Genomic DNA, 24,057 nt, shown 5'->3' on the forward strand with positions numbered 1-24,057 from the left:
GTGAATGTACCATAACTTCTCAATCCATTCAGTTGTGGCTGGACATCTGGGCTGTTTTCATGTTCTTGTGATGGTGAATAAAGCTGTTACAAACATCCTTGCCTCTAAGGATGCCAAAACTTCATCTCATATACTTTTAATATGTTGCCAGGAGGTGGCAGTCCTTAGAAAAAAGACACCATGCTTGGAAAAGTTAGTGAAAGAGGAAGGCCCTTAATGAGAAGGACTGACACAGGGACTACAAAAATGGACTTGAGCATGATAATGAGACATAATAAGTCCAGGTTTCACTCTGTTGCTCAAAGGCTTGCTATGAGCGTAGTCAACTAGATAGCATCTAACAACATATTATTTGTTGTCTGGGACTAGGATGGGGGCTATATCGAGTATGGGGAACGTTCTACTAGGCAGGCAGGACCAGACTGAGATCCAACTAGGAAGCACATTAAAGGTGGTCAATCTGTACCCCTGGATTCTTTTATCATGTCCTTTTTCTCTTCCTTAGGGTGCTAGCTATCCTCAATCCAGACCGACCCATCTCTTGCACAGCATCCATGCTCTGTACAAGAGTGATTCTGAGAATAGTCTATAGTCTGTTATCAGCACACAAGGGGATAGGTAGAAGTGCAAGCATTTAGAACCTTTTATAATTACTGGTAAAATAATTCAAAATCAGTTGAATGTAGCAACAGAAACCCAGGATCTGGATTTTACATTTTTTCCTAGTAATTCATTCTTATTTTATAAAAGTAACTTCTGTGCTCGCTTCGGCAGCACATATACTAAAATTGGAACGATACAGAGAAGATTAGCATGGCCCCTGCGCAAGGATGACACGCAAATTCGTGAAGTGTTCCATATTTAAAAAGAAAAAAAGTAACTTCTATAAAGAATTAAAAATTAAAAAATAAAAAATGATCCTTTACCACAAATAGCTTGATAGTTTGGGAAGCACTTGACTATGAATTTCCCTTTTCTCTTCATCAAAACCATGTCTGCAGTAGAGGAAGAGTATAAGGGTGTTAGACAAGGAATGGGTACAAGCTGGAGAGGGAAAAGATCAGCTGTCCCCAGGTGAAGGGGGAACCAAGAATAAGGTACACTTTGTAAACTGAGATTTGGCTTTCTGGTTTTAAAGGAAGTAGCAGAGTACCAGAGAAATGTCTATCTGTGTTTTATTGACTATGCAAAGGCACTTAACTGTGTAGATCACAATAAGGTTGTGGCTAACCTGGAGAAGAATGGGAATCCCAGAACACTTGATTGTGCTCATGCGAAACCTATACTTGGACCAGGAGGTGGTCATCAGAACAGAGCAAGTAAACGCTGCATGATTCAAAATCAGGAAGGTACATCAGAGAGGCATTCTGTCTCCATACCTTTTTAAACTACATTCAGAACAGATCGATCATTCAGGAAGCTAGGCTTTATGAGGAGGAATGTGGCATCAGGATTGGAGGAAGACTCATCAACAACCTGTATTATGCTGATGACATAACCTTGCTGCTGAAACTGAGGAAGACCTGAAGCATTTGGAGTGTAGCTTGCAACATGGAATGAAGCTCAATATCAAGAAAACAAAGATTATCAACCTGGGCCAAGTGGCAATATCATGGTAGATTGAGAAGCAATTAAGATTGTTAACAATTTCCACTTGCTTGGTTCCACAAGCAACACTCTTGGCACCAATAGTGAGGAAATCGAAAGCGGAACTGCATTAGGAAAATCTGTCAGGGACCTTTCTGGAATGATAAAGAGGAACGATGTCAGTTTTCAGACTAAGATGTGCCTGATCCAGGCCATGGTCTTTCCAAGTCCCTGTTATGCATCAGAGAGCTAGACAATGACAAAAGAGGAGAGAAGAAGAATTGATGTCTTTGAGTTGTGTTGCTGAAGAATACTGAACATACCATGGACTGTCAATAGCATTAACAGGTCTGTTCTGGAGAAGGTGAACTCAAGCTGTTCCTTGTTGTGTTGTTGTTGATTGTCATCGAGTTGAGCACAACTCATAGTTACCCTGAAGCCCTGAACAAAAGGCCTGAAGCCCTTCCACAATCATCACCATTTATCAAAGGTCACAGTTTCAAAGGCATGCTGTTTAGGAAGTGGATGCCAATCCTCTTAGAGGCAAGGATTTTGAGGTTCCATCTCAGATACTTTAGGTATACGGCGAGGAGGAACCAGTCCTTAGAAAAGGACATCATGCTCAGAAGGGTGGAGTGATAAAACAGGATAGGAAGAAGATTTAACACCATTGAGTGTTGGAGAAGAATGCTGACTATCCCATAGACTGCCAAAAAAACAGATATGTCATGGAGAACGTGTAGCCAGAGTGCTCCTTAGAGATAGGAATGATGAAGATTCATCTCACTCACTTTGAGCACGTTGTTAGGAGAGGATATTCCTTGGAAAGGTGCATCGTGTTTGGAAAGGTGGAGGGTCGGCGAAAGAAAGACCCTCAACAAGAAGGACAGATACACTGACTGCAATAGGCTCAAGTATGTCAGAGATCATGAGGATGGCACAGGATAGGACAAGGTTCATATGTGTTGTTCATAGGGTCTCTATGAGTTGTACTTGACAGCACCTAACAACACATATGATTGCAGAGATTCTTATTGTTTCAAAAACTAAGTTGTAACATGTCCCCTGCCCAAATTTCTTCAATGGCTGCTGCATTTCCAAGCCAAAATGTACAGCATAACCTTCTCACTGTTCCACCAGGTGTCCTGCAGCTCCAGGCTTTCTGGGCTATCGTTGCTCCATGTCTCCATCATATTCTTGAATAGCTAATATCATTCACCTACAAAGATTCCTTCAAACTCCATCTCCCTCTGTAACTCCCCAGTGTCTCACTCCCTATTTACCACTAGTAATTCGTATGTACTTTAGAATAGCACTGATATCACTGTATATAATGATTTGTTTTTTCTCTCTTCTCCCTAGTCTTTGAACTATATGAAAACAGGACTGCATCATAAGACTTTGTATTTAATAATGAATAAATACAGTTGTTAAAAAAACCGCAGCTGAAGACACATCACAGCTTAGTCATGAAAAAAGGCTAGAAGGTAACATTTTCACATTCAGTCTCAGCAAAGTGACTTGAGCCACTTTTTAATTTACCCAATGAATAATATACATTCAAAAGTTAACTACAGTTGAAATTTCTATAAAATAAAATGGAGATGTGGGGGAGCCCTTTCCCCTTTTTAGATAGAGTACCAAGTTCAATATCCTTTCTTAATGGCATACCACTCTAGAAACAGCGTTTCTCTCCCAGAAACTGTAACCCAGCTATGAGGTTACTCACTGGAGTTGAGAAGGATCATGGCCTTGACACAGAGATATTCTTTGTGTTGGAGTTTCAACTCTCGAAACCTTGAAGTTGTTGCCAGGAGCATGTCGAAGACTTCCAAAATTCCTTCTACACACTTCCCTTCATCCCTACAAAAGATCATTTGGAAATTTAAGAAATGTTCCCCAAGACTACCATTTAAGGATGATGCCAACTTCAGGCATCCATCAAAAGCAGTAAGGAGCAGGTTCTTTTCAATTTCAAATATTCTTTAGCTAGTAAGATGTTACTAAGACCAGATCTAGTGATAAGAAATTACTGTTGTTGTTGTGGTGGTGGTGGTGGTCGTCGTTTGATACCACCAACCCAGTTCTGACTCAAAGAGCCTCTACACACAAGAGAACAAAACAAACAACAGAACAAAATCCTGCCCAATCCTGTGTCATCTTCAAGATCTCTGCTCATTGTTGCAGTCCTTGTATGAACCCCTCTCATTGGGTCTTCCTCTCCTTCACCGGCCTTCTAGGTTTCCAAGTATGATATCTTTTTCCAAGGACAGGTCCTGCTTGATAACTTGTCCAAATAAGTGCAACCACGACTCACCATCGTTGCTTCTAAGAAGCACTCTAGCTGCACTTCCAAGACAGATTCATCTGTTCCTTTGGCAACCTATGATACATTCAATACTCTGTCAACACCACCATTCAAAGGTATGCATTCTTCTTTGGTCTTCTTTATTCATTGTCCAATTTTTACAAGTAAATGAAGCAAGTGAAAACACCATGGCTTACTAGAATTATCTTTATGTAAGGAAGACAAGGAATTCAGCATAAATCCCTAAAGCAAACACTTGAATAAACAGTATTTAAGCAAAAGTGCACTAGAACTGCATTCTCTTTCTACCTGAATATTAAATACTTTCCTAAAGAAATGCCTTTTCTGTTGATTTTCAGTCTCAACTGTTTCAACCAGTTAGCATTAGAAGAGACATTTATTATTAAAATGAGACATTCTATTCTTTTAGTGACAATTGGGAAAGGGTGTTATAACTATGATAAATTTAAATCCAAAGGGAGGGACTAAAGTGATGTACAAATACATGATAATAAAATAGGATAGATTAAAATAGAAAACTAACCTGATGGTACCAAAATACAAAAGAATCAAGAAAGAAAGGTAAAAATGGAAATGCAGACCTTTCTTGGTTGCTAGAGATTATTGGTAAGCAAATGTTTTACACAAACTCTAAATGAACTATATATTCAAAATTACTTCAATCACTCCTTCACAAAACTAATTTCAAAGTATACTTCTTAAATTAAATTACATGAACTTTACCTAGAAAAGACCAGCTTGCATTCACTTCCGTGAGACACACATTATTATTCCACCACACTGCTCTCAACAACTTCTACTGTCATCAGTAGTAGAAATGCTGGAGCCACAAAAATCTTCATTTGCCCTTTAAAGCTTACAGCGAGCCCACAGAAAGGACAGTGGTTTTCATTTTGAGTCCCTTTTAGCAACCAGCCCTAGATAAGGTGCTTCTTATTAAAATGAGACACTCTATGCATCCCTCGAGGATAAAACATACAGTGTGTTAATGAGGAAGACCATACACTACAGGCAGCCTGCGATCTACCGAAAAACCAGCAGAGATCTGCATCCTTCCTCTATCCCAAGGCATTTCTAGTAATGGTGAAGCTGGGAAAGGGCTCTTGGAAAAATCCAAGTAAACTGACACTTATGGGTGCCTCCTATTTTGAGAAGACACCTTTAAGAATGGTGCTACTGAATCCAGCAGTCCGGGGCTTTCTCAATTTCAAAAATTCACCAACAGTAGCTTTAACCATAGAAACTGCTTACTCTTGATCAATCCAGGCTTTCCAAAGTGCTTGAGTCATAAGACTCTAGTGCCTCCTATAAGTTGCTAGTAGGCAGGTAAAGCCCATCTCTGAGAATCAAAACAAAACAAAAATTTAAAAAACCAAACCAAACAACAAACCAACCACAAACACCAATAAAAAACCTCATGGTCATCAGGGCAGAACGAACTCATAACTGACCCTCCCAAGAATCCCCAAGGCTATAAATCACACAAAGGCAGACTGTCTATCTTTCTCTCATGGAACTGCTGTGGATCCAAACCATCAGAGAGCCAGAGCCTCTGGGTCAGAAACACAACTTGCTATGGACTACATACCACCAAGCTTCCTAGGCAAATGCTACCCAAACCTGTGAAAGATGTCAAACTTGCTCCAAACCCTCTCACTCCATCTCCCCTCTCTGTTCTAGACTATTCCAAGCAGCCTGGCATAGGCTGTCTGTAAGGATAAATCACACCCAGCACATAGCAGACGCACAAGAAATATTTGTTCACAGAATATCCCTCCTGTCACATTGTCAAGTCACCTTGTGTGGGGACAATTAATTATTGGGCTTGAGAATGTCTGATACTAAGAAATGTCTTTAAAATATCTCTGAGGAGAATAAAACAAAAGACACCAAGTCTTGCATTAATCATTTAATTGTTGTTGTTATGTGCCATCTAGGTCAACCAACTCATAACTGACTCTCCAGCAGGTTTTCAGAGGCTTTAAATCACGTGGGAGGAGCCTAACCAACACTCTGCCTCCCTCCAAGCTGCTAGTGGATTCAAACCACTTACCTTTACGTTGGCAGCACAACTCTACTATGCCACCAGAGTCCCCTTGATGGTTTCATATTTTGGCTATTTATTCTTTCAAGAGTGTCAGTGTCAGTCGGAGGTGGGATTATGAGCCGCTTCCCCCTCCTCCAGCACAGTCCGTGTGGTAAGGGGTCATCTGAAGTCTTCAAACACTGTTTTTCAGAGTTGCAATATGTGCCAAACTCTGATCTCTAAATATTGAAATTACTATCATTTTCTCTTGTTAAAAAATATCACCATTAGTGAAAGTTTGTAAATTAATATTTCAGTAACAGAGAGAGATCTCTTACATTCCAAGGCATCAGTGAAATACCTCAGTGACAAAAAGATAAATACTGCATAATGCAGTTACAGAACAGGACTGATTTGGGGGTTGGAGAGAAAACTTAGAAAAGAAGGAATAAATAATATACACAGCATTGAAACAGACAAGGGAGAGAACTGTATAAAAGAAATATATGATTCGGTATTACTGGCATGACAAGAGTCCAGAATAAGAACTGCATAGTAAAGGGGGGGGTGGGGGGCGGGAAATGATTGTATAACAATGAAAGAAGTTTTTTTCCCCAAAGAAAAAGAGAACTGAGGGGGAGGGGGGACAGGGAGGAAAATGTGCAACAAATGAATGAATAGAAACCCAAGTTCTTTATAAACTTCCATTAAAATCTTGTTTTCAAGTCAATTCCAACTCATTCAACCCTGTAGTTCTGAGGATAATTGGCCTCCAGGGTGCCTGAGGCCACAGATCTTTCAGGGAGCAGACTGCGTAATCATTCTCCCACAGAATGGGTTCAAACCACCGACCTTTTGATTAGCAGCCCAATGCTCAACTCATAGTAATCAGAACATAAATAGCTCATAGAAAAAGTAAAGTTCTAAACCAATTCTAAAGAGCTAGATCTGAGGGCTTTCTTCTTAGCACTGTACCAGCCAACCACTTCATTCACGGTGTGGCAAAGTCAGGATATTTCACTCATTTGCAGGCTGTAAAAATCAAGTACATTTCTGGAGAACTTGTGAGACACACCAGGGTAACAAGGTGCTATCAAGTCTTAATTTGAGTTAAGCAGAACAGATTTGAGAAGGACTTTAAAATAACAAATCGGGCTCTCAGGTGGATGCTGCTGTGTCAGCACGTGGGAGCCCGGGTTCGAGCTCGAAATAAACTTCGCTAATTCAGCTAAAAAAAAAAATAATAACAAATCGATGAAAAACACTTCATTTATTTTATAACCATGGATTTAAAATAAGTAATGGGTTAAGAAACTGAAACAATGAAAATATTTTTCTTAAATTTCTATTTCATTTTCTTTTTAAAAAATTTTTATTTTTTTAAATTAATTTTAATAAACGTTTACAGAGATTTTGGATTTCCATGCTTTCATTGTTGCATTTTTCTCCCTGCCCACCCCTCCCCCCCAGTTTGCTCTTCTCTTTGAAAAGAAAAAGAAAAATTATTGGTATTGAATGCCCCTCCCCTCGCCCTGAGTACACTCCACTATGCAACCTTCATTCTGGACTCTTATCATAACCATAATACCCAGACAACATAAAACTCAAATGTTAAAATATCTCAAATTTTAAAAAAAATCTCAAATCAGCCTATTAATGAAAAGTAACTTTTTTATACCATATGTCCATAAACAGGTCTTAAATAAAAACTGCTAGTGAAATCTGTCACTATTTGATAATTACTTCTTTATTTAAAAAATCTACTCCATTATAAGAAATAGATTTTATTTTGAAGCAAAATATTACCTACAAGCTAGATCTTTTGGCAGCATACCTGTGTTACAGTAAACCACAGTTAACTCAGCAGGTATGTGCCAGTGGGAGAGGCGGGGCAGGGGCTCGAGGCTTAACACATGAAAAGGATTTGATAAATCTATCCTGACCTGAATTGTGGCTAACCTGGAGGAAAATGGGAATCCCAGAACACTTGATTGTGCTTAGGCAAAACCTATACTTGGACCAGGAAGCAGTCCTCAGAACAGAGCAAGGAAACACTGCCTGGTTCAAAATCAGCAAAGGAGTGCGTCAGAGATCCAGCCTGTCTCCATACCTTTTCAATCTATATGCAGAACAGATCATTTGGGAAGCTGAGCTTTATGAGGAGGAATATGGCATAAGGATTGAAGCAAGACTCATCAACAACCTACATTATGCAGATGACACAATCTTGCTTGCTGAAACTGAAGAAGATCTGAAACGCTTGCTGCAGAAGGTCAAGGACTTCAATATGGACTGAAGCTCAACATCAAGAAGACAAAGATGCTCATTACTGGGCCAACTGGCAGCACCGTGATTGAGGTTGTTAACAGTTAAAGCTTGCTCGGCTCCACAATCATACTCTTGGCACCAGCAGTTGGGAAATCAAAAGATTAATTGGGAAAGCCTGCTGTCAGGGAACTCTCCAAAGTACTGAAAAGCAATGATGTCAGTCTAGAGAGTATGGTCTTCACAATTCCTTGCTATGCATCAGAGAGCTGACAATGACTAAGGATGACAGAAAAAGAATCAATGCCTTAGAGCTGTGGTGCTGGAGAAGAGTTTTAAATATAACACGGACTTCCAAGAAAACAAAGTTTTGTCTTGGAGAGGGTGAAACCAAGTTTCTCCTTAGAGGCTGAGATTTTGAAGCTCTGTCTCATATGCTTTGGACATGTGGCCAAGAGGGATCGGTCCTTGGAAAAGAATGTCATGTTTGGAAGGGTGGAGGAAGACACAGGATGAAGAAGACTTCTGAAAACCTGCCTGAGGGTCAGCTATGAGTCAACTCCAAACTGATGGAAGCACACAACAACAAATATCACAAAGAAAAGTCAGTATGTAAGCATCTAATGTGAATATATACTCCAACCATTCACGACCAAAAAGTGATTCCCCAGAACTCTGTAAACACCAACAATGGAGTCCAAGCCACGAGACAAATTTCTAGAGACTCTCTTATAACATTTAATATTTGACAGGTTCTTGGTGATGCTAAAGATATAAATGTCTTTTGTTTTTGTTGCTGTATGCCAGACTCGCCGATTCCTAGCTTACCCCAGCAGCAGGTTTTCAAAGTCTGTAAATCACACAGGAGTAGATTGTCTTTCTCCCTTGGAGCAGCTGGTAGATTTGAATCATGTACTTGTGGGATGGCAGTGCAACTCCTTACCACTAGGCCACCAGAGCAGAGCTTCCTCAAATGTCTTGGCACACTGTTTAGCAAATAGAAGCACAGATTTGATAGTAGACCTTGAATTTCCAGCAGTTACTAATTTGGAAGCAGGAGTGACATCCACTTCCTAAACTGCATGCCTCTAGAAAATCTATGAACTTTGAACGATCGTTATACAAAGGCTTCAGGCCTTTCTCGTTCAGAATTTCTTAAGCTCAAGGAACTGAAGAACAAATTCAAACCTCAAGTTGCTACAATCAAGGATGCTTTAGGCAGAATGTTAAAGGAGGTATCAAAAGAAGATGGAAGGAATATACTGAGTCATTGTATCGAAAGGAATTGGCAGATACAGAAGAATTTAATGAAATAGCATTTGAGCCGGAGCCTATGGTGATGGCGGCAGAAGTTCAAGCTGCTTTGAAGGAAATAGCAAAAAATAAGGCTCCCAGAATAGATGGTATACCAATTGACATATTTCAGCTAACAGATGCTGCCCTGGATGTGCTCACCAAGTTGTGCCAAGAAATCTGGAGAATAACCACTTGGCCAACTGACTGGAAGAGGTCTATATTTGTTCCCACCCCAAAGAAGGGCGACCCAACTGAGTGTGGTAACTACAGAACAATATCATTGATTTCACATGCAAGCAAGATTCTACTGAAGATTATCCAAAAACGACTGGAACAGTACATCAGCAGAGAATTGCCAGAAATCCAGGCTGGATTTAGAAGGGGTCATGGTACTAGGGATATTGTAGCTGATGTTAGATGGATCTTAGCTGAAAGCAGAGAATACCAGAAGAATGTCTATCTGTGTTTCATTGATTACACAAAGGCATTTGACTGCATGGATCATAACAAACTGTGGCTGACTCTGAGAAGAATGGGAATCCCAGAACATTTAATCGTGCTAATGCGAAACCTATACTTGGACCAAGAGGCAGTCGTCAGAACAGAGCAGGGCAACACTGTATGGTTCAAAATTGGGAAGGGTGTACGCCAGGGATGTGTCCTGTCTCCATACCTTTTCAACCTGTATGCAGAGCAGATTATCCGAGAGGCTGGGCTCTATGAGAAGCGTGGCGTTAGGACTGATGGATGATCTATCAACAATCTGCGTTATGCAGATGACACAACCCTGCTCACGGAAACTGAGGAGGACCTCATGCACTTGCTGCAGAGGGTCAAGGACTGCAGCCTTCAATATGGACTGAGGCTCAATGTCAAGAAGACAAAAATTCTCACCATGGACCAATCGGTAGCATCAGGATGGATGGTGAAGAGATTGAGATTGTTCACAGCTTCAGTCTGCTCGGCTCCACGGTCAATACTCTTGGCACCAGTAGCCAGGAAATAAAAAAATGTACTGCGATGGGAAAGTCTGCTGTTAGGGACCTCTCTAAAGTACTCAAGAGCAACGGTGTCTCTCTGGAGACTAAGGTGCGCCTGATACAGGCCATGGTTTTTGTAATCACTTGTTATGCATCAGAGAGTTGGACAATGACTAGGGAGGATAGAAGGAGAATTGACGCCTTTGAGCTGTGGTGCTGGAGAAGAGTACTGAATGTACCATGGACTGCCAAGAAAACAGATTCATTGTAGAGAGGATTAAACCAGGCTGCTCCTTGGAGGCAAGGATTCTGGGGCTTCGTCTGACATACTTTGGACATGTTGTAAGGAGAGACAGGTCTTTAGAGAGGGACATCATGCTGGGCAGAGTGGAGGGACAGCGTAGGAGGGGAAGACCCTCTATGAGGTGAACTGATTCAGTGACTGGGGTAATCGGGATGGGTGTGTCAGAGGCAGTGAGATTGGCACAGGACAGAGCAGGGTTTAGAGCTGTTGTACAGGGGGTCGCTATGAGTCGCAAATGACTCGACAGCACATAACAACAACAACAACAACATGAGTCATGCTCCACTTGAAGGCAATCAACAAGAAGTAGTTACTAAAAGAACTACCTGGTGAGAATAAGTCAAGATAACCAATTTTTTTCTCATTCACAGTAGCTTCAGTTTCCTCTCTACAGAACCCTCAACAAGTATTAAAGGGAAACAGAAATTACAATCTCAGAATCTTCAATGGGCTAGTTTGTATTTACTGCTTATATATTATGCTAGTCTTGATGGAACTCTAATAGGGAAATCCCACAAAAGACAGTCATTTTTCAAGTGGTGTAAAGATTATTATTTGGTGAAATGATTCATTAGAAGATTGACTCCGTTATGGGTCATGATTCTTCAATTTGTTAAAAAAAAAAACAACCATTCTATGAAAGTACAGAAAAAGGTTTTCTAGGAAAACCACTTGGCAAAGTAAAACTATTTTGCACAAGGAGGCATGGAGGAACAAAGCAACACTAGCCCATGGATAAAATAATTTGGGGTTTTATAAAGAGGTGAAGGGTGTTTCATATTTATTCATAAGGTAAGGTGAGGAACCAAAAAATGCCCCCATAGAGAGGATGTATGCATGCACCTGGCTCTTCAAATTGGATGTTGTTACAGAAGTTTCTGGATTAAGAGATAACACTTATTATGGGATGGTACACATGCACTGTGGAGCAAAGTTTCCTGGTTCAATTTCCTTGTTTAGTCATTAACACATCACCGCAAATGATGGCAAATGTGTTTCTAAGCACGGTGGTCAATTTTAAAAGTTTGCGGCAACGTGTTTACTGTACTTCTTACTTGGGAAGATCAGCTCTTGGTCACAAAGTGGTATTTCCATGCATGCTCCAGGAACTTATTTGAAACAGTTTTGCTTCAGACCAGGTTTTCAAGAAGTTACTCTATATAGAACAATGTCTCATGGCTAGGGAGGATTAGTAATCACCAGATGTCAATGGACAGCAGAGTTCAAGACAATGAAAGGATATCGGGAGGAAATAGGGGTATAGTTCCAAGGTGAGCCTTGTTGTTATTTGTTGTCATTAGGTGTCCTAAGAACAACAGATCTGAACCCTGTCCTATCCTGTGCTACCCTTACAATCTCTAACACACTTAACTCCCCATGAATAAGCAATTTCTCCGGATAATTGCCTATTTGATAAAAGTACCTTGATATGCAAAATAAAAACACTAACAAACTGGTGAATCTTAGGATTGAAGTCCTGGACTTCTTAAAGTTAATGTGTTTTTTAAAAGTAAGGATTGCAGCAAAAAACAAACACTAGCAGGCATATAAAAAGCTACTTGCTCAACAGGAACAAATTTCAAATTCCCAAGAAATCCTTTTCCATAGCCAATCTATTAGATTCACATAAAACATAAAACTTTCTAATATTTATAATACAGACAATATTATGAGCCTATCAGAAGCAATTTGTAAAGCAATTATTTTTTTCTCTTTTCTATTACTTTGCTAAAAGGCAGGCCTAGTTCTATCGAGGACACATGTCACCTTGTTATTGTTAGGAGCCATTATCGACTAGGCCTCATAGTCATATGCTATGAACAGGTCGGCCCTGTCCTGCACCATCTTCCCGCTCACTGTCATGCTTAAGTCCCCTGTGGAATCCACTGCATTGAGGGTCTTTCTCTTTTCCAATGATTCTCTACCTTTCCCAGCTCTCTCTCTAAGGGCTGCTTCTCTCCAAGGACCAACTCCTCCTGAAAGTATGCCCAAAGTTTGTGAGAAAAAGTTTGACCATCCTTGTCTCTAAAGAACAGTGGTTGTACCTCCTTCAAGACAGACTAGTTCTCTTGGCTGTCCATGGTATGTATATTCAATACTCTTCACCAACAGCACAATTCAGAGGCATCAATTCTTCTCCAGTTCTCTTTATTCATTATTCAGCTCTCAGATGCACAAGACACAACTGAATTAAACTTGTTTTTAAACATAAGAGGAAAATCTATTTCCATGGGGAATTTTCAAGCTGATCAAATTTATACCAAGAGAGTGTTATTCATGCTTTTTCTCAAAAAATTTTGAGAGTTATTGGATAGTCCAGTTTTCCTTCCAAAAACAACAGTTCACTGACTTGGTCATTTAAGTCAATTTCTTTGACTTCTTTTCTATGCCATCTTTAAATGTAAGCAAGTTATTCATTAGTACCATCATCCACCAATTTCTGTTAACATTCAACTGGTTTTAATAACCGTATCTTTCCTTCCTAAAGCAATAAACAATGCATAGCACATGCATCAGGGTAAGCTATTACTGTGTCCACTTGGGGTAGACTCAAGCGCAGTAGGATAGGTCCATTAGAGTTCATAGTGTTATCCATGGGTCAGGACCATACAGCCACCTGTGGCCTGCAGAAGTAGACCACAGAGCCGTTCTACTTAGCCTGGAAGTTCTCTGAAGCCTTTTAATAAGATAGCAACATGCAAGACTCCACAGGCAGATGGATGCTATCTATATATGAGCAGCACTATCCACATTAGGAACTGATTTTCCCAGAAGATGAAAACTCTACTACTTAATCACTAGTATCCTCTGTTAGGGTGAATGAAAACCTATTCAAACCAATTTGACATATTTACCAACTGTCCAGCTCACTGGTCTCTACAGAAAGACAATCAGGGTATCTTGAAAGTTTAAACTAAAAATGTAGAAAGGTCTAATATGGACCACATACCCTGAAGGTCACAGGCGGCTGTTACGGCCCTGATCCACAGATTCTGCTGCCTTATAAGATAAAGCTGAGTCACAGGACACCCAATGCTTGAGCTCTCTCTACAGTTCTTGACCCAGTGAAGGGCGGATGACATTCTCATCCTTCAATATGTGTGAGATTTTAATTGCAGCACTTAGGATCCTGTTCCCACTCAGTAAGCACTTTGCTCAAACATACTGGAGAAGAAACACATTGAATATTTTCTCACCTGTCCAGAATGAGGTCTGGAGCAAAGATGAGCTTGCCGGGATGGTTGATTGAGCGCCACATCAGCCCCAGCATTAACACCTCCATCCAGCAGCTCTCCAAGAGCCTCACTTGGTCGTACAGACTGAGCTCCACAAAGCCTGGGGAACGCAAGAGGCTGTGAGACAAACCCACTCTCCTCCTCAGCATCCTGCTTTGGTAAAAACCGAAACAGTAAGTTCTTTAAAGGGAGCTCTCGTGGCCTAATCCACAGAGAGTTGAGCTGATAATCCAAAGACTGACCCTCGCCGCAGCTTGAATTCACCAGCAGCTCCGAGGGGAAAAGATGAGCCGTCTCCTCCTGTGCTGTTTATAGCCACAGTGAAGGGTAAGCAGCGAGCTCATTCTGACTTGACGGCAATGAATAAAGAGTAAAGGCTTTAAAATGCTAAGAAAACGAACAACTCAAAGAAATCATGTATTCAGATGTGGCTGAGTTCTGAGTAAAGGCAAGAAAATTTTACTTAAGGTATGTGCATAGTCTATAGCGAGCTGACCTTCTAACCCAAAGAGTACACTTTTCTAAAGGTTCAAATACATCAGTAACTTTGTGGGAGAAACATAAGAAATCTCCTCCAGAGCAACTTACAGCCTTTGAAAATCTGCTGGAGGTTCGGATTCAACAGCAATGAGTTGAGTTATGCATGGAGGGAGTTCTTTGTCATCGTTTCTGTTAGATGCTAACTGGAAGGTTGTGGTTTGAATTCGCCAGCTACTTCTCAAGAGAAGGTGACACTGTCTGCTCTGGTAAAGACCACCGCCTTGGAAAACCTGGGGGCAGTTCTACTCTCCTTATCAGTTAGAATCCATTTGTGGGCAAAGGGTATGCATCATACAGTAACTTGTCTTCCCAAAATTATGTTTGAATCCTAACCAAACCCAGTACTTTTGAATGTAACCTTGTTTGGAATTAGAGTCTTTAAGAGCATCAGTGATCTAGTGGTAAGTAGATGCCCTGCCAATCCAAAGGCACTGAGTTCAAATCCCCTAATTGTTCCATGGGAGAAAGATGTGCAATTTCCTCTCCCTTGATTTACTGCCTCTGAGAAACCCCCTGAAGGGTCATTTATGAATTGGTTCTAACCCGATGGTACACAACAAGGAAAGAAAGAAACTATTAGTTAACATAAAGTCACACTGGAGTAGAGGAGATCCTAAACCAATCTAAAAGATGTCCTATTAAAAAGACACATAAAAACAGAGGGGGAAGGTCATGAGATGATGATGCAGAAATGTCCAGTAGAGGCTGAATCCAGACAGGCTCTTTCCCCAGAGCTGTACAGAGAACACAGACCTGCCACTGCCCTGAATTCAGACTTCTGGTCTCCAGAGCCTTAAAGGAATAGGTCTCTGTTGGTGAAAATCATTTACTCTGTTATACTTCGCTACAGAAGCCCTATGTTACAAATACATTGTGAAGCTCAGTATTTCCAGTCTTTATCCCCTTTTAGAGGCAAATATAGTTTAAGTAGAAATTTATAAAGAACCATTATGAGGGTTCATAATGGGTACCTGCTAGGGAGGAATGGAAAGTCAGAACCAATCTTTGCTTTGTTGAGTACCATCAAGTCAAGTTGGAACCTACTCATAGCTGACCATCCAATGAGTTTCCTGAGGCAGAAACTCTCAGAGCAGAAGACTACCCATCATTCCCCTGCAGAGCAGCTGGTGGATTCAAACCACATGCCTTTGGGTTAGCAACGCAGCTTCTTACCATTAGGTCACCAGAGCTCCCTGTTTTATGTATATAATCTTTGATAACTATATGCTAATATTGTCTCCGCACTGCTGAGAAAGGAAATGTTGGACCATAGTCAGAGAGCTTGCTTGTATTATCCAGCCCATGACTGGGGACAGGGATTAATGGTGGAAGTGGAAGGGATAGCGCCAGTCCCCATGTTATAATCAGGGTTCAAATAGATTCCCAGTTCTTAAAAATCTCCCATCCAGTGATAGAATCTAGGCTATTCTAACCTAAAAAGCAAACAACCACAGAAGCAAGTACTTCCAACCAAAGAGCATTGAATTGTCAAAGACTTGGAAAGTCAGTTATGTAATCTCAAGGGAGAAGACCTTCTCAAAGGTAAAGCAGAGATCATGGGCCCTGCCTTCTTAGGGACCATGATAAAAGGAGGAAGCAGTATGACCAGAAAAGAGCAAACACACATGGTCTTGGAGCGGCTCCGGTTTGAATAGGCTTCACACTTGAGGAGAAAAAGCAAGTCACTTAAAAAAATGGGTTGCTTAAGTTTTTTTAAAATCTTTGGATTTCTTATACGGAAAATGGGGCAATAATATCTACATCTGAGAATTCCTGCAATGATTATATCAAATCTCACATGTGCAGCTGGGTGCCCTACTGAGATACTTCAGTTTATTCATTCTGCTGTTTCCCTTGAATTTCGCTCATGCTCTTCCATTGCTACACAAAGGACCTGTCTGTGCCTCCCAGGAGGTAAGTGATAAGTAGACAACAAACCCAGACTACAAGACTTCCTGGCTTTTGTTTTAAATCACCTAAGCCCATCAAAGGGAGTTCTAGTGGCACAGTCTGTAGGGACTTGCACTGCTAAGCCACAGTTTGCACACTTCTCTGGAAGCTCAAATTCACCAGTGACTCTGTGGAGAAAGTTGGGCAATCTTCTGACTCACAACCTCAGACACATATGGTTCACACACTAGAATGTTAACTAAAAAGGTGAGGAGTTTGAGTCTGCCCTGAGACACTTTGGAAGGAAAAGGCTTGATAATCCATTTCTGAAAAATCAGCCCCCGAAAGTCCTATGGAATGGCACTCCCTTCTGGTACACGCAGACTGTCATAAGTCGGAACTGACTTCACAGACTATTAGAAAAAGCTAGGGAAGTAACAGAAGAAATTCAATAAGATCCCATATCAGAAAAACAAATGGGATGGAGCAGCACTCTACCACCTCCAGTTCAAAATAGCAAGAAAATATGAACAACCCAAATGCCCATCAACAAACGAATGTAGAGATACACTATGGAATATTCACACAATGGAATACCATGCAGCACTAAAGAACAATTAAGTATTCATAAAACATGACACAACATGGGAGTCTAGAGGGCATTGTGTTGAGTGAAATTACTCAGTCACAAAAGGACGAATTGTAGGGAGCTCTGGTGGCCTAGTGGCAAGAAGGTGAACTGCAATCCCAGAGGTGTGGTTCGAATCCACCAGATGCTCTACTGGAGAAGGAGGGACAATCTCCTCCTGTACCAGTCAGATCAGATTTGATGGTACATACACACAAATAATAAAATTTAAAACTTTTTTTTAAAAAAAGGACAAATACTGCTCTTACAGTCTTATAACCGTTACTGGAAAAGTATGAGGGTGACTGAGAGGTTGCGGTGGGAACTGAAATAGACTGTGCAGATGATGAACACTATAAGGACCAGGACTAGGGAGAATCAACCTGTAGAGAATCGAGATAAGGACAACAGGGCTATTGCAATTAGCAAGCAGGAACAAGATGTGTGTGACTGCTCAAAAGGGGAAGAAGCAAAGGGGTGCAGAAGAAGAGAGAGGGAATCAACCGGTCAGCAGAGATCAGCAGTAGATGGAGGTGTGTGAAGGGAAGGCACTATGGGGACTTGATGAGACAGGAGGACAAAAGCCATAGATCAAGAATAATTAATTATATAAACATAATATATAGAAATGACTATATAAAACAAGAGTACATGAAGGAAACAATGTACATGAATGACTGAATAAAAGTGAATGGTTACATAAAACATCATTTATATGAAACACAATGTATAAAAACCACTGTATGCAAACCAGAATTTTTTTTAAAACCAAATTAAATGAATAAGATAATATTTTTTTTTATTGTATTGTTTTTAAGTGTACCGTCAAATCAGATCAGACTGGTACAGGAGGAGATTGCCCCCTCCTTCTCCAGCAGAGCATCTGTTGGATTTGAACCACGTACCTCTGGGATTGCAGTGCAGTGTCTTGCCACTAGGCCACCAGAGCTCCCTAGATAATAAATTTTTAACATAACAAATTTTTTAAAAAATCAAATGAAACACAATATAAATGAAAGATTGTATAAAATACAATGTATATGAATGAAATATAATGTAAAGGGATTATTATATGAAAACCAATAAAAAAGCATTTTTTTAAAAATTCAACACTTAGACAAAAAGAGAAAAGAGGGGAGGTTATACGTGGAGTGACCAGAACACTCACCCCACTGGAACACTCTGAGAACCAAGATGGTGAATGTCCTGGAGACTTCTCCCACAAATGAGAGTTTTCTCCATGTCACTGAGAGATGCCAACTACTGGCAAAAGCAAGTCACTGATCCCCAGACAGAAAAGAGAGCACGCAAAACTGCTTTCATTGAAATACTTGACAAAGATAACATGGTGAGGGTGGATACTCTCCCCTCAAGATATGTGTGTAAAATGATACAATGTGGAAGCTATGTCATGATCCACGATGATCTGATAAACCGAATAGTGTAAAAGGATTAAGGGTGGAAGGCATCACCCCTGCATCTCATCAAAATCCTAAGCTAATGTAAAAGGAGTTTCTCCAGGGGGTAGCCCATAATATCTTTTATTTTCCTGGAGATAAAATGGGAGGCGAGTCAACTGAATTGAAGGAGTGGGTGGGGAGCTCCATGAATATCAGGCCTAGAGATGCTGAAGGAAACAATCAATGACATCTGGTAGAAAGAGAGTGGGTACCCTGAGTTTGAACTTCTAGTCACCTAAACTGTAAGAGTAAATTTCTACTTGTGCAAACCATCCACTTGTGGTATCTCTAAGGGCAGCAGTAGATAGTGAAGTTGCTAAGCATTTCTGGGTTGTAAATAAAAACACTGGGATTAAAAGAATCATATCCAATGGTTTTACATTTACCTTCAAAACTACATGCTTCTATAGTTTCAAAGGTATTAAGGACTTGCTGAAGGAATTTAGATGGCAGAAAAAGGAATGAAGTGTGAAAACTACAAGAGGAAAGAACCTTTTTCTTTTTTATTTTTTAATTATTTTTATTATTCTGTGTGTATGTACCATCAAATCGGATCTAAGTGGTATAGGAAGAGATTGTCCCTCCTTCTCCAGCAGAGCATCTGGTGGATTTGAACCGTGCACCTCTGGGATTGCAGTGCAGTTTCTCACCAGCAGCAGAGCTCACCAAGAACCTTTTCTTTTGAATCTTTTTCTTATACATGGTTTAATTACCAGGATGATAATGATTCAAAATGCTCACATAGGAATGCAAAAATAAACTTACATATTTAAATTACAAGCAACATAACCAAAAACATTTCATAGACATGAATGAGCTTACACTTTACTGAGCTGCTGCACATGCTAGCTGAGGAAATGAGAAATGAGGACAGAGGGCAACAAAATCAAACTCAACCTTGAAAGTCATGCATGCAAACGAGAGACTTGTGTGCTAATTTTTAAAAAATCTCATTACATATCTAAGGACACAAGAATAAAATAGGGGGATATACATTTACAAATTGATAAATGGGGGGGTGAACACTGTTAACATTGGGGTTTTTTTTCCTCCAAATACCCAGAAAATCTAAGGACAGGGAGGAACTCTGAAAAGAAGGGTGAGAACTAGTACACAATTAAAGAATGTCATCAGTGTCACAGAGATGTTTATGTAGGTATTGGAATTAAGTGTGTGGTTTTTCTGTGTAGATTCTCAATGGCAAAAAAGGCCATTTTTTCAATAAAAAAATTAAAAGCTCACAGCTACCAAGCCTTGTCCTGAGCTTTGTCCTATATTAACCAAATTAATACTTGTAATGGCTGGAAACCAATATTGCTATTTCTACACAGTCACTGAATAATATAGGATACATTCTTAAAAGGCTTACATACATGTGCATACAGGCATACTTACAAAAAAAACGTTTAAATATAAAAGAAATATATATGCAATAAAACTCAAACACATATTTAGTCTAAGAAATCTAAATTTGAACCTGGTCTTTCAGGTTCCTCGAATTTAAGCGTATTGAAACTCTGTATGTGTATTGCATGTGTATGTGTAATGTGTACTGAAGTTATATGTGTAAAACTAAGAGGAAATAGTGTATTTTATCTTAAATTTTCATTGTTTATTATTTATTAATTTAATTATTTAAACTTAATTAAACGTTTTCTTTAAAAGATAAAAATGAAGCTGTCAAACTGCTCAACATTTAGCCATAGTTTGTGAAAAACGTCTTTGTACTCTTGCTCCAGAAATGTCAAGGGCACACCTTTTCACAAATAAATAGGAAGTGAAGACCCAGAAAGACCTACCAGGGATTTTCTTGGCCCAGCCAATCATGTGCACTAACTCCTTGTCCGCCAGCTTGGTCAAGGACAACATCATGGTGGCCTCGGTGAAGGGGGAATTGGGGCGGCTCATGAGCACACTGGGTGGCTCGGCCTCCAGCAGGGTAAGCACCAGCTGCTCGGGGCTCAGGGCACTCAGCAGCAGCTCCCTCACGCGGGCCCCGCTGTTCCGCTTAGCTTTGCCCACGCAGTTCAGCTGCTCCTCGGGGTCTCTCTGCCGTCGCACTATGCGGTACCCACACCTTTCTCGCCGAGACCCTAAAAGGGAAACAGATGTGAAGACAGTGCTTTTCCCACGTTTTCCCCTCATCCAACATTCAAGTGCCCCCACTTGCACAGATGAAAATGGAGAAAAGATAATTAAGCCTTCAGTGAATTATCAAAATTTGTCTTGGAACGTTAAATTTTACTTTTCTGCACCCTAGAGCATATACTAAAGATGATTGTAGTTGGGACTGTATTAGAAACAGATAACATGATTGTCATAGGAACAATAGCCCAAATGATTGTAGGGTCCAACCTCAGTGTCAACCATAAATCAGCTTCCAAATCATGAAGCTGAGATATTTTCTCAGGCAGAAAACGAGGGAAATTAGGAATTCAACACTGCTTTTTCCAAATAGTTATCAGACAAGAAGTTTATATTTTAAAATGTTTATGCATATGTATGTATAAATGTTTCTTTTCACATACTTATATAATACAAATTAACTAAAAAATTTTTAGAACATAAAAACTACAATATCTTGCTCTTTTTTATACCTTTTATGCCTTTTATACCTTTCATGTTTTTAAATGGTCTCATAAAGAAAGCAAGAGATCATTAAAAAAAAGGAAGGAATGAAAGAAAAGACCAAAATGGAAATTACAAGAGACTCTGAAACAAGTAGATTGTAGATTAGTTACAATGAATGGAAAAAATAATGTGCAAAATTCCTGAGCAGATTTCAAAGGACAGCATAGAAAGACAAAGTATTAAAAAGAAATGTGCAAAGATTCAGAGTTTTAAAACCAAAAGAGAACCCACATGACATTTCTAAGTTGAAATACAACAAACAGAAATTTCAAGCCTCAGCTTCTAATATTGAAGGATTCTAATATTGTTCTAGGGCATGGTAATAATTTAACCTTTGTTAATCTAACTGATGATTAAATAACTTCATTTTACTTTATATTTTTTAAATGAGTCCACAGTTAAATAACATTTCTATTTCTTCTCTTGTGAGTTGCATATTTATTTGCCCATTTTCTCTCATGGCCAATAAAAGTTTTTTTAAATATAATAATAAAAATAATATATTGTTAAAAGCAATCGTTATCCTGTTTGTTACTTGTTTTTTAATTTTGCTCATGATGGTGTTTTTTTACCATAAGATGTTTCAACAAATTTGTCCTATTTTGCATTAATCTAATACAAGTATTCTCTGATACCTTCTTTTAGAAGTTTTATGGTTTGACTATTATTGGAATTTATGTATGGCTTGTATCATGTGACGTTAGTAGCTCATGTTTTGTTTTTCCAGATGGATACATGTTTTCAACACCATTTACTGAATAAGTTTTTTCCATTTATTGAAAATGTTTTGTCATTTAATAATAAATAATTTTATATAAATAAGTCTTTTTTCCCCTGGCTTCTCTACTTCTATGTTTTTACTGACTATTTTATTTATTGCAGGTTTATAAGGGTGCTCTGGTAGCATGGTCCGTAGGGAGTTGCACTGCTAAACCAATGGCCACACATAGCTGGCAATTCAAATCCACCAGCAGCTCCTTGGGAGAAAAGTGGGTAATCTTCTTTCTCACAATTTATCATCTTTGAAACCTAACAAAGAGTCATTTATGAGTTCTTTCTAAAGGCAATGAGTGAATAGGTCTATCACCTAGAAGACAATAGACTAATATCTTTAGATAATGTTGTTGCTGTTGTTAGATGCTGTCAAGTTGAGTACAACGCATGTAATTCTATGAACAATAGACCTGAACTCCGTCCTACCCTCTGCCAACTTCACCATCTCTGACACACTCAAGGCTATTGCTGCAGTCACTCTGTCAGCTCCACAAACAAAATTCTTGGCACCAGCAGTCAGGAAGTCAAAAGATGAATTGCATTAAGTAAATCTGCTGTCAGGAACCTCTCCAAAGTACTAAAGAGAAATAATGTCCATCTAGAGACTAAGGTGCTCCTGATCCAGGCCATGGTATTTTAATTTTCTTACTATGTATCAGAGAGTTGGACAATGGATTAGTCCCACCACTTGGAAGTCCCAGCCCTGCTGTCTGGAGGATAATCCACTGCTGTCCCTCTGAACTGCACCAGAGCATGAATATCACAGGTGAAGCCATTTCCTCCCCTATCCCAGAACTTGAGCTCTCTTGAGCTACCGACCCTTTGGTGCCCCGCCCCCCAACTGTGGCAGTTGCCTGACAGAGAAGGTTACTAATTCACAGTCCATATCTTTCCCCAGCTGAAGTAAGTTTCCCCTTCAGTCAAAGGATCAGAGAGGAAAAAAAAAAAGGATCAGAGAGAAACTCAGGTGGAGTAGCTGCCCCACCTTCCTCTGGGGCAGTGACTTCCTGAGCCAAGGTTATCAGTTGAAGAGCCTGCTAAGACCTCAGGCATGAAAAACTCTACCACAGCAATGACACTGAAGAAGCAGACTACCTCATACCCAACACAAACACAAAACAAGATGTAACCCCCAAAAAGTGACCCAGTATCAATTAATTTCCTGAAGCCAGCAAGTCTGATGGAACTTTCTGACAAAGAATTGAAGGGGGAAAAAAAGACAATCTTTTCTATGGGTGAAAGACAAACTCAAAGAATTAAAGTATTCTGAAAACAAAAACCAAGAAGAACTTAAAAAGAAACAATCCAAGACAATGCAGATAAAACAAACGAGGCACTAGAGGCTCAGGACAAGCAAAAAACCACAATCCAGAATATGAGGACCAATGTTTCAGATGCTGTCAACATGTTGGAGGGACATCAAAAAATGGAACACAGAACCAGTGAAACAGAATCCTCACCATTGATCTGCTAGAAAAAAAAAGAAAGAAAAGAAGAAAGCTTGAGAATAATGTGGTACACCATCAAGAGGAATAACATGCACATAATTGGAATCCTCAAACAGGAAAAAGCAAGTTAAAGGCACCAAGAAAGTTGTGGGAATATTACTAGAAGAAAACTTTCCAGGCATAATGAAGAATTAGATAATATATATTCAAGAAGCTGAGTGAACACCATATAGAATAGACAACAAAAGAAAAATCCCAAGGCATATTATAGCTAAATTTGCCAGAACCTAAGATAAGGAGAAAATTCTGAACAGCTACGGAGAAACAAAGAATAACCAATAAGCAAGAGCAAATAAGATTAAGTGCCGATTTCTCAGCAGAAACCATACGAGCAAGAAGTCAATGGAATGACATATATCAAACACTCAAAGAATACAACTGTCAAGCAAGAATATTGTTCCTAGCAAAACTGTCCATCAAATAGGAAGGAGAGATCAAGGTATTCTTAGAAGAGCAGAATCTAAAGGAGTTTGTAAAAACAAGACCAGCATTGCAGGAAATACTGAGATAAATCATTCTTACAGAAATTCTACAGAAAGCAGGATGGACCAAAGTAACCAGCAACAACACCAAAGATAACTCAATAAAATGATACCAATAAAA

At 39.7% G+C, this 24,057-nt stretch overlaps 1 protein-coding gene across 1 annotated transcript in view; it reads right to left on the bottom strand.

The window, feature by feature from the left end:
* ESR2 (estrogen receptor 2 (ER beta)) overlaps positions 1-24,057 on the bottom strand; it is a 60,402-nt gene that overhangs the window by 15,694 nt on the left and 20,651 nt on the right. The window contains exons 4-6 of the mRNA XM_006891830.1: positions 20,341-20,634; positions 13,985-14,123; positions 3,317-3,450 (exon numbers count right to left, since the gene is read on the bottom strand). Of these exons, the coding sequence (XP_006891892.1) occupies positions 3,317-3,450; positions 13,985-14,123; positions 20,341-20,634 (567 nt within the window). The remainder of the gene's footprint in view (positions 1-3,316; positions 3,451-13,984; positions 14,124-20,340; positions 20,635-24,057) is intronic.

The sequence above is a fragment of the Elephantulus edwardii genome, unplaced genomic scaffold (genome assembly GCF_000299155.1).
Source record: "Elephantulus edwardii isolate Elephantulus edwardi_28Jun2011 unplaced genomic scaffold, EleEdw1.0 scaffold00104, whole genome shotgun sequence".
Lineage (NCBI taxonomy): Eukaryota > Metazoa > Chordata > Mammalia > Macroscelidea > Macroscelididae > Elephantulus > Elephantulus edwardii.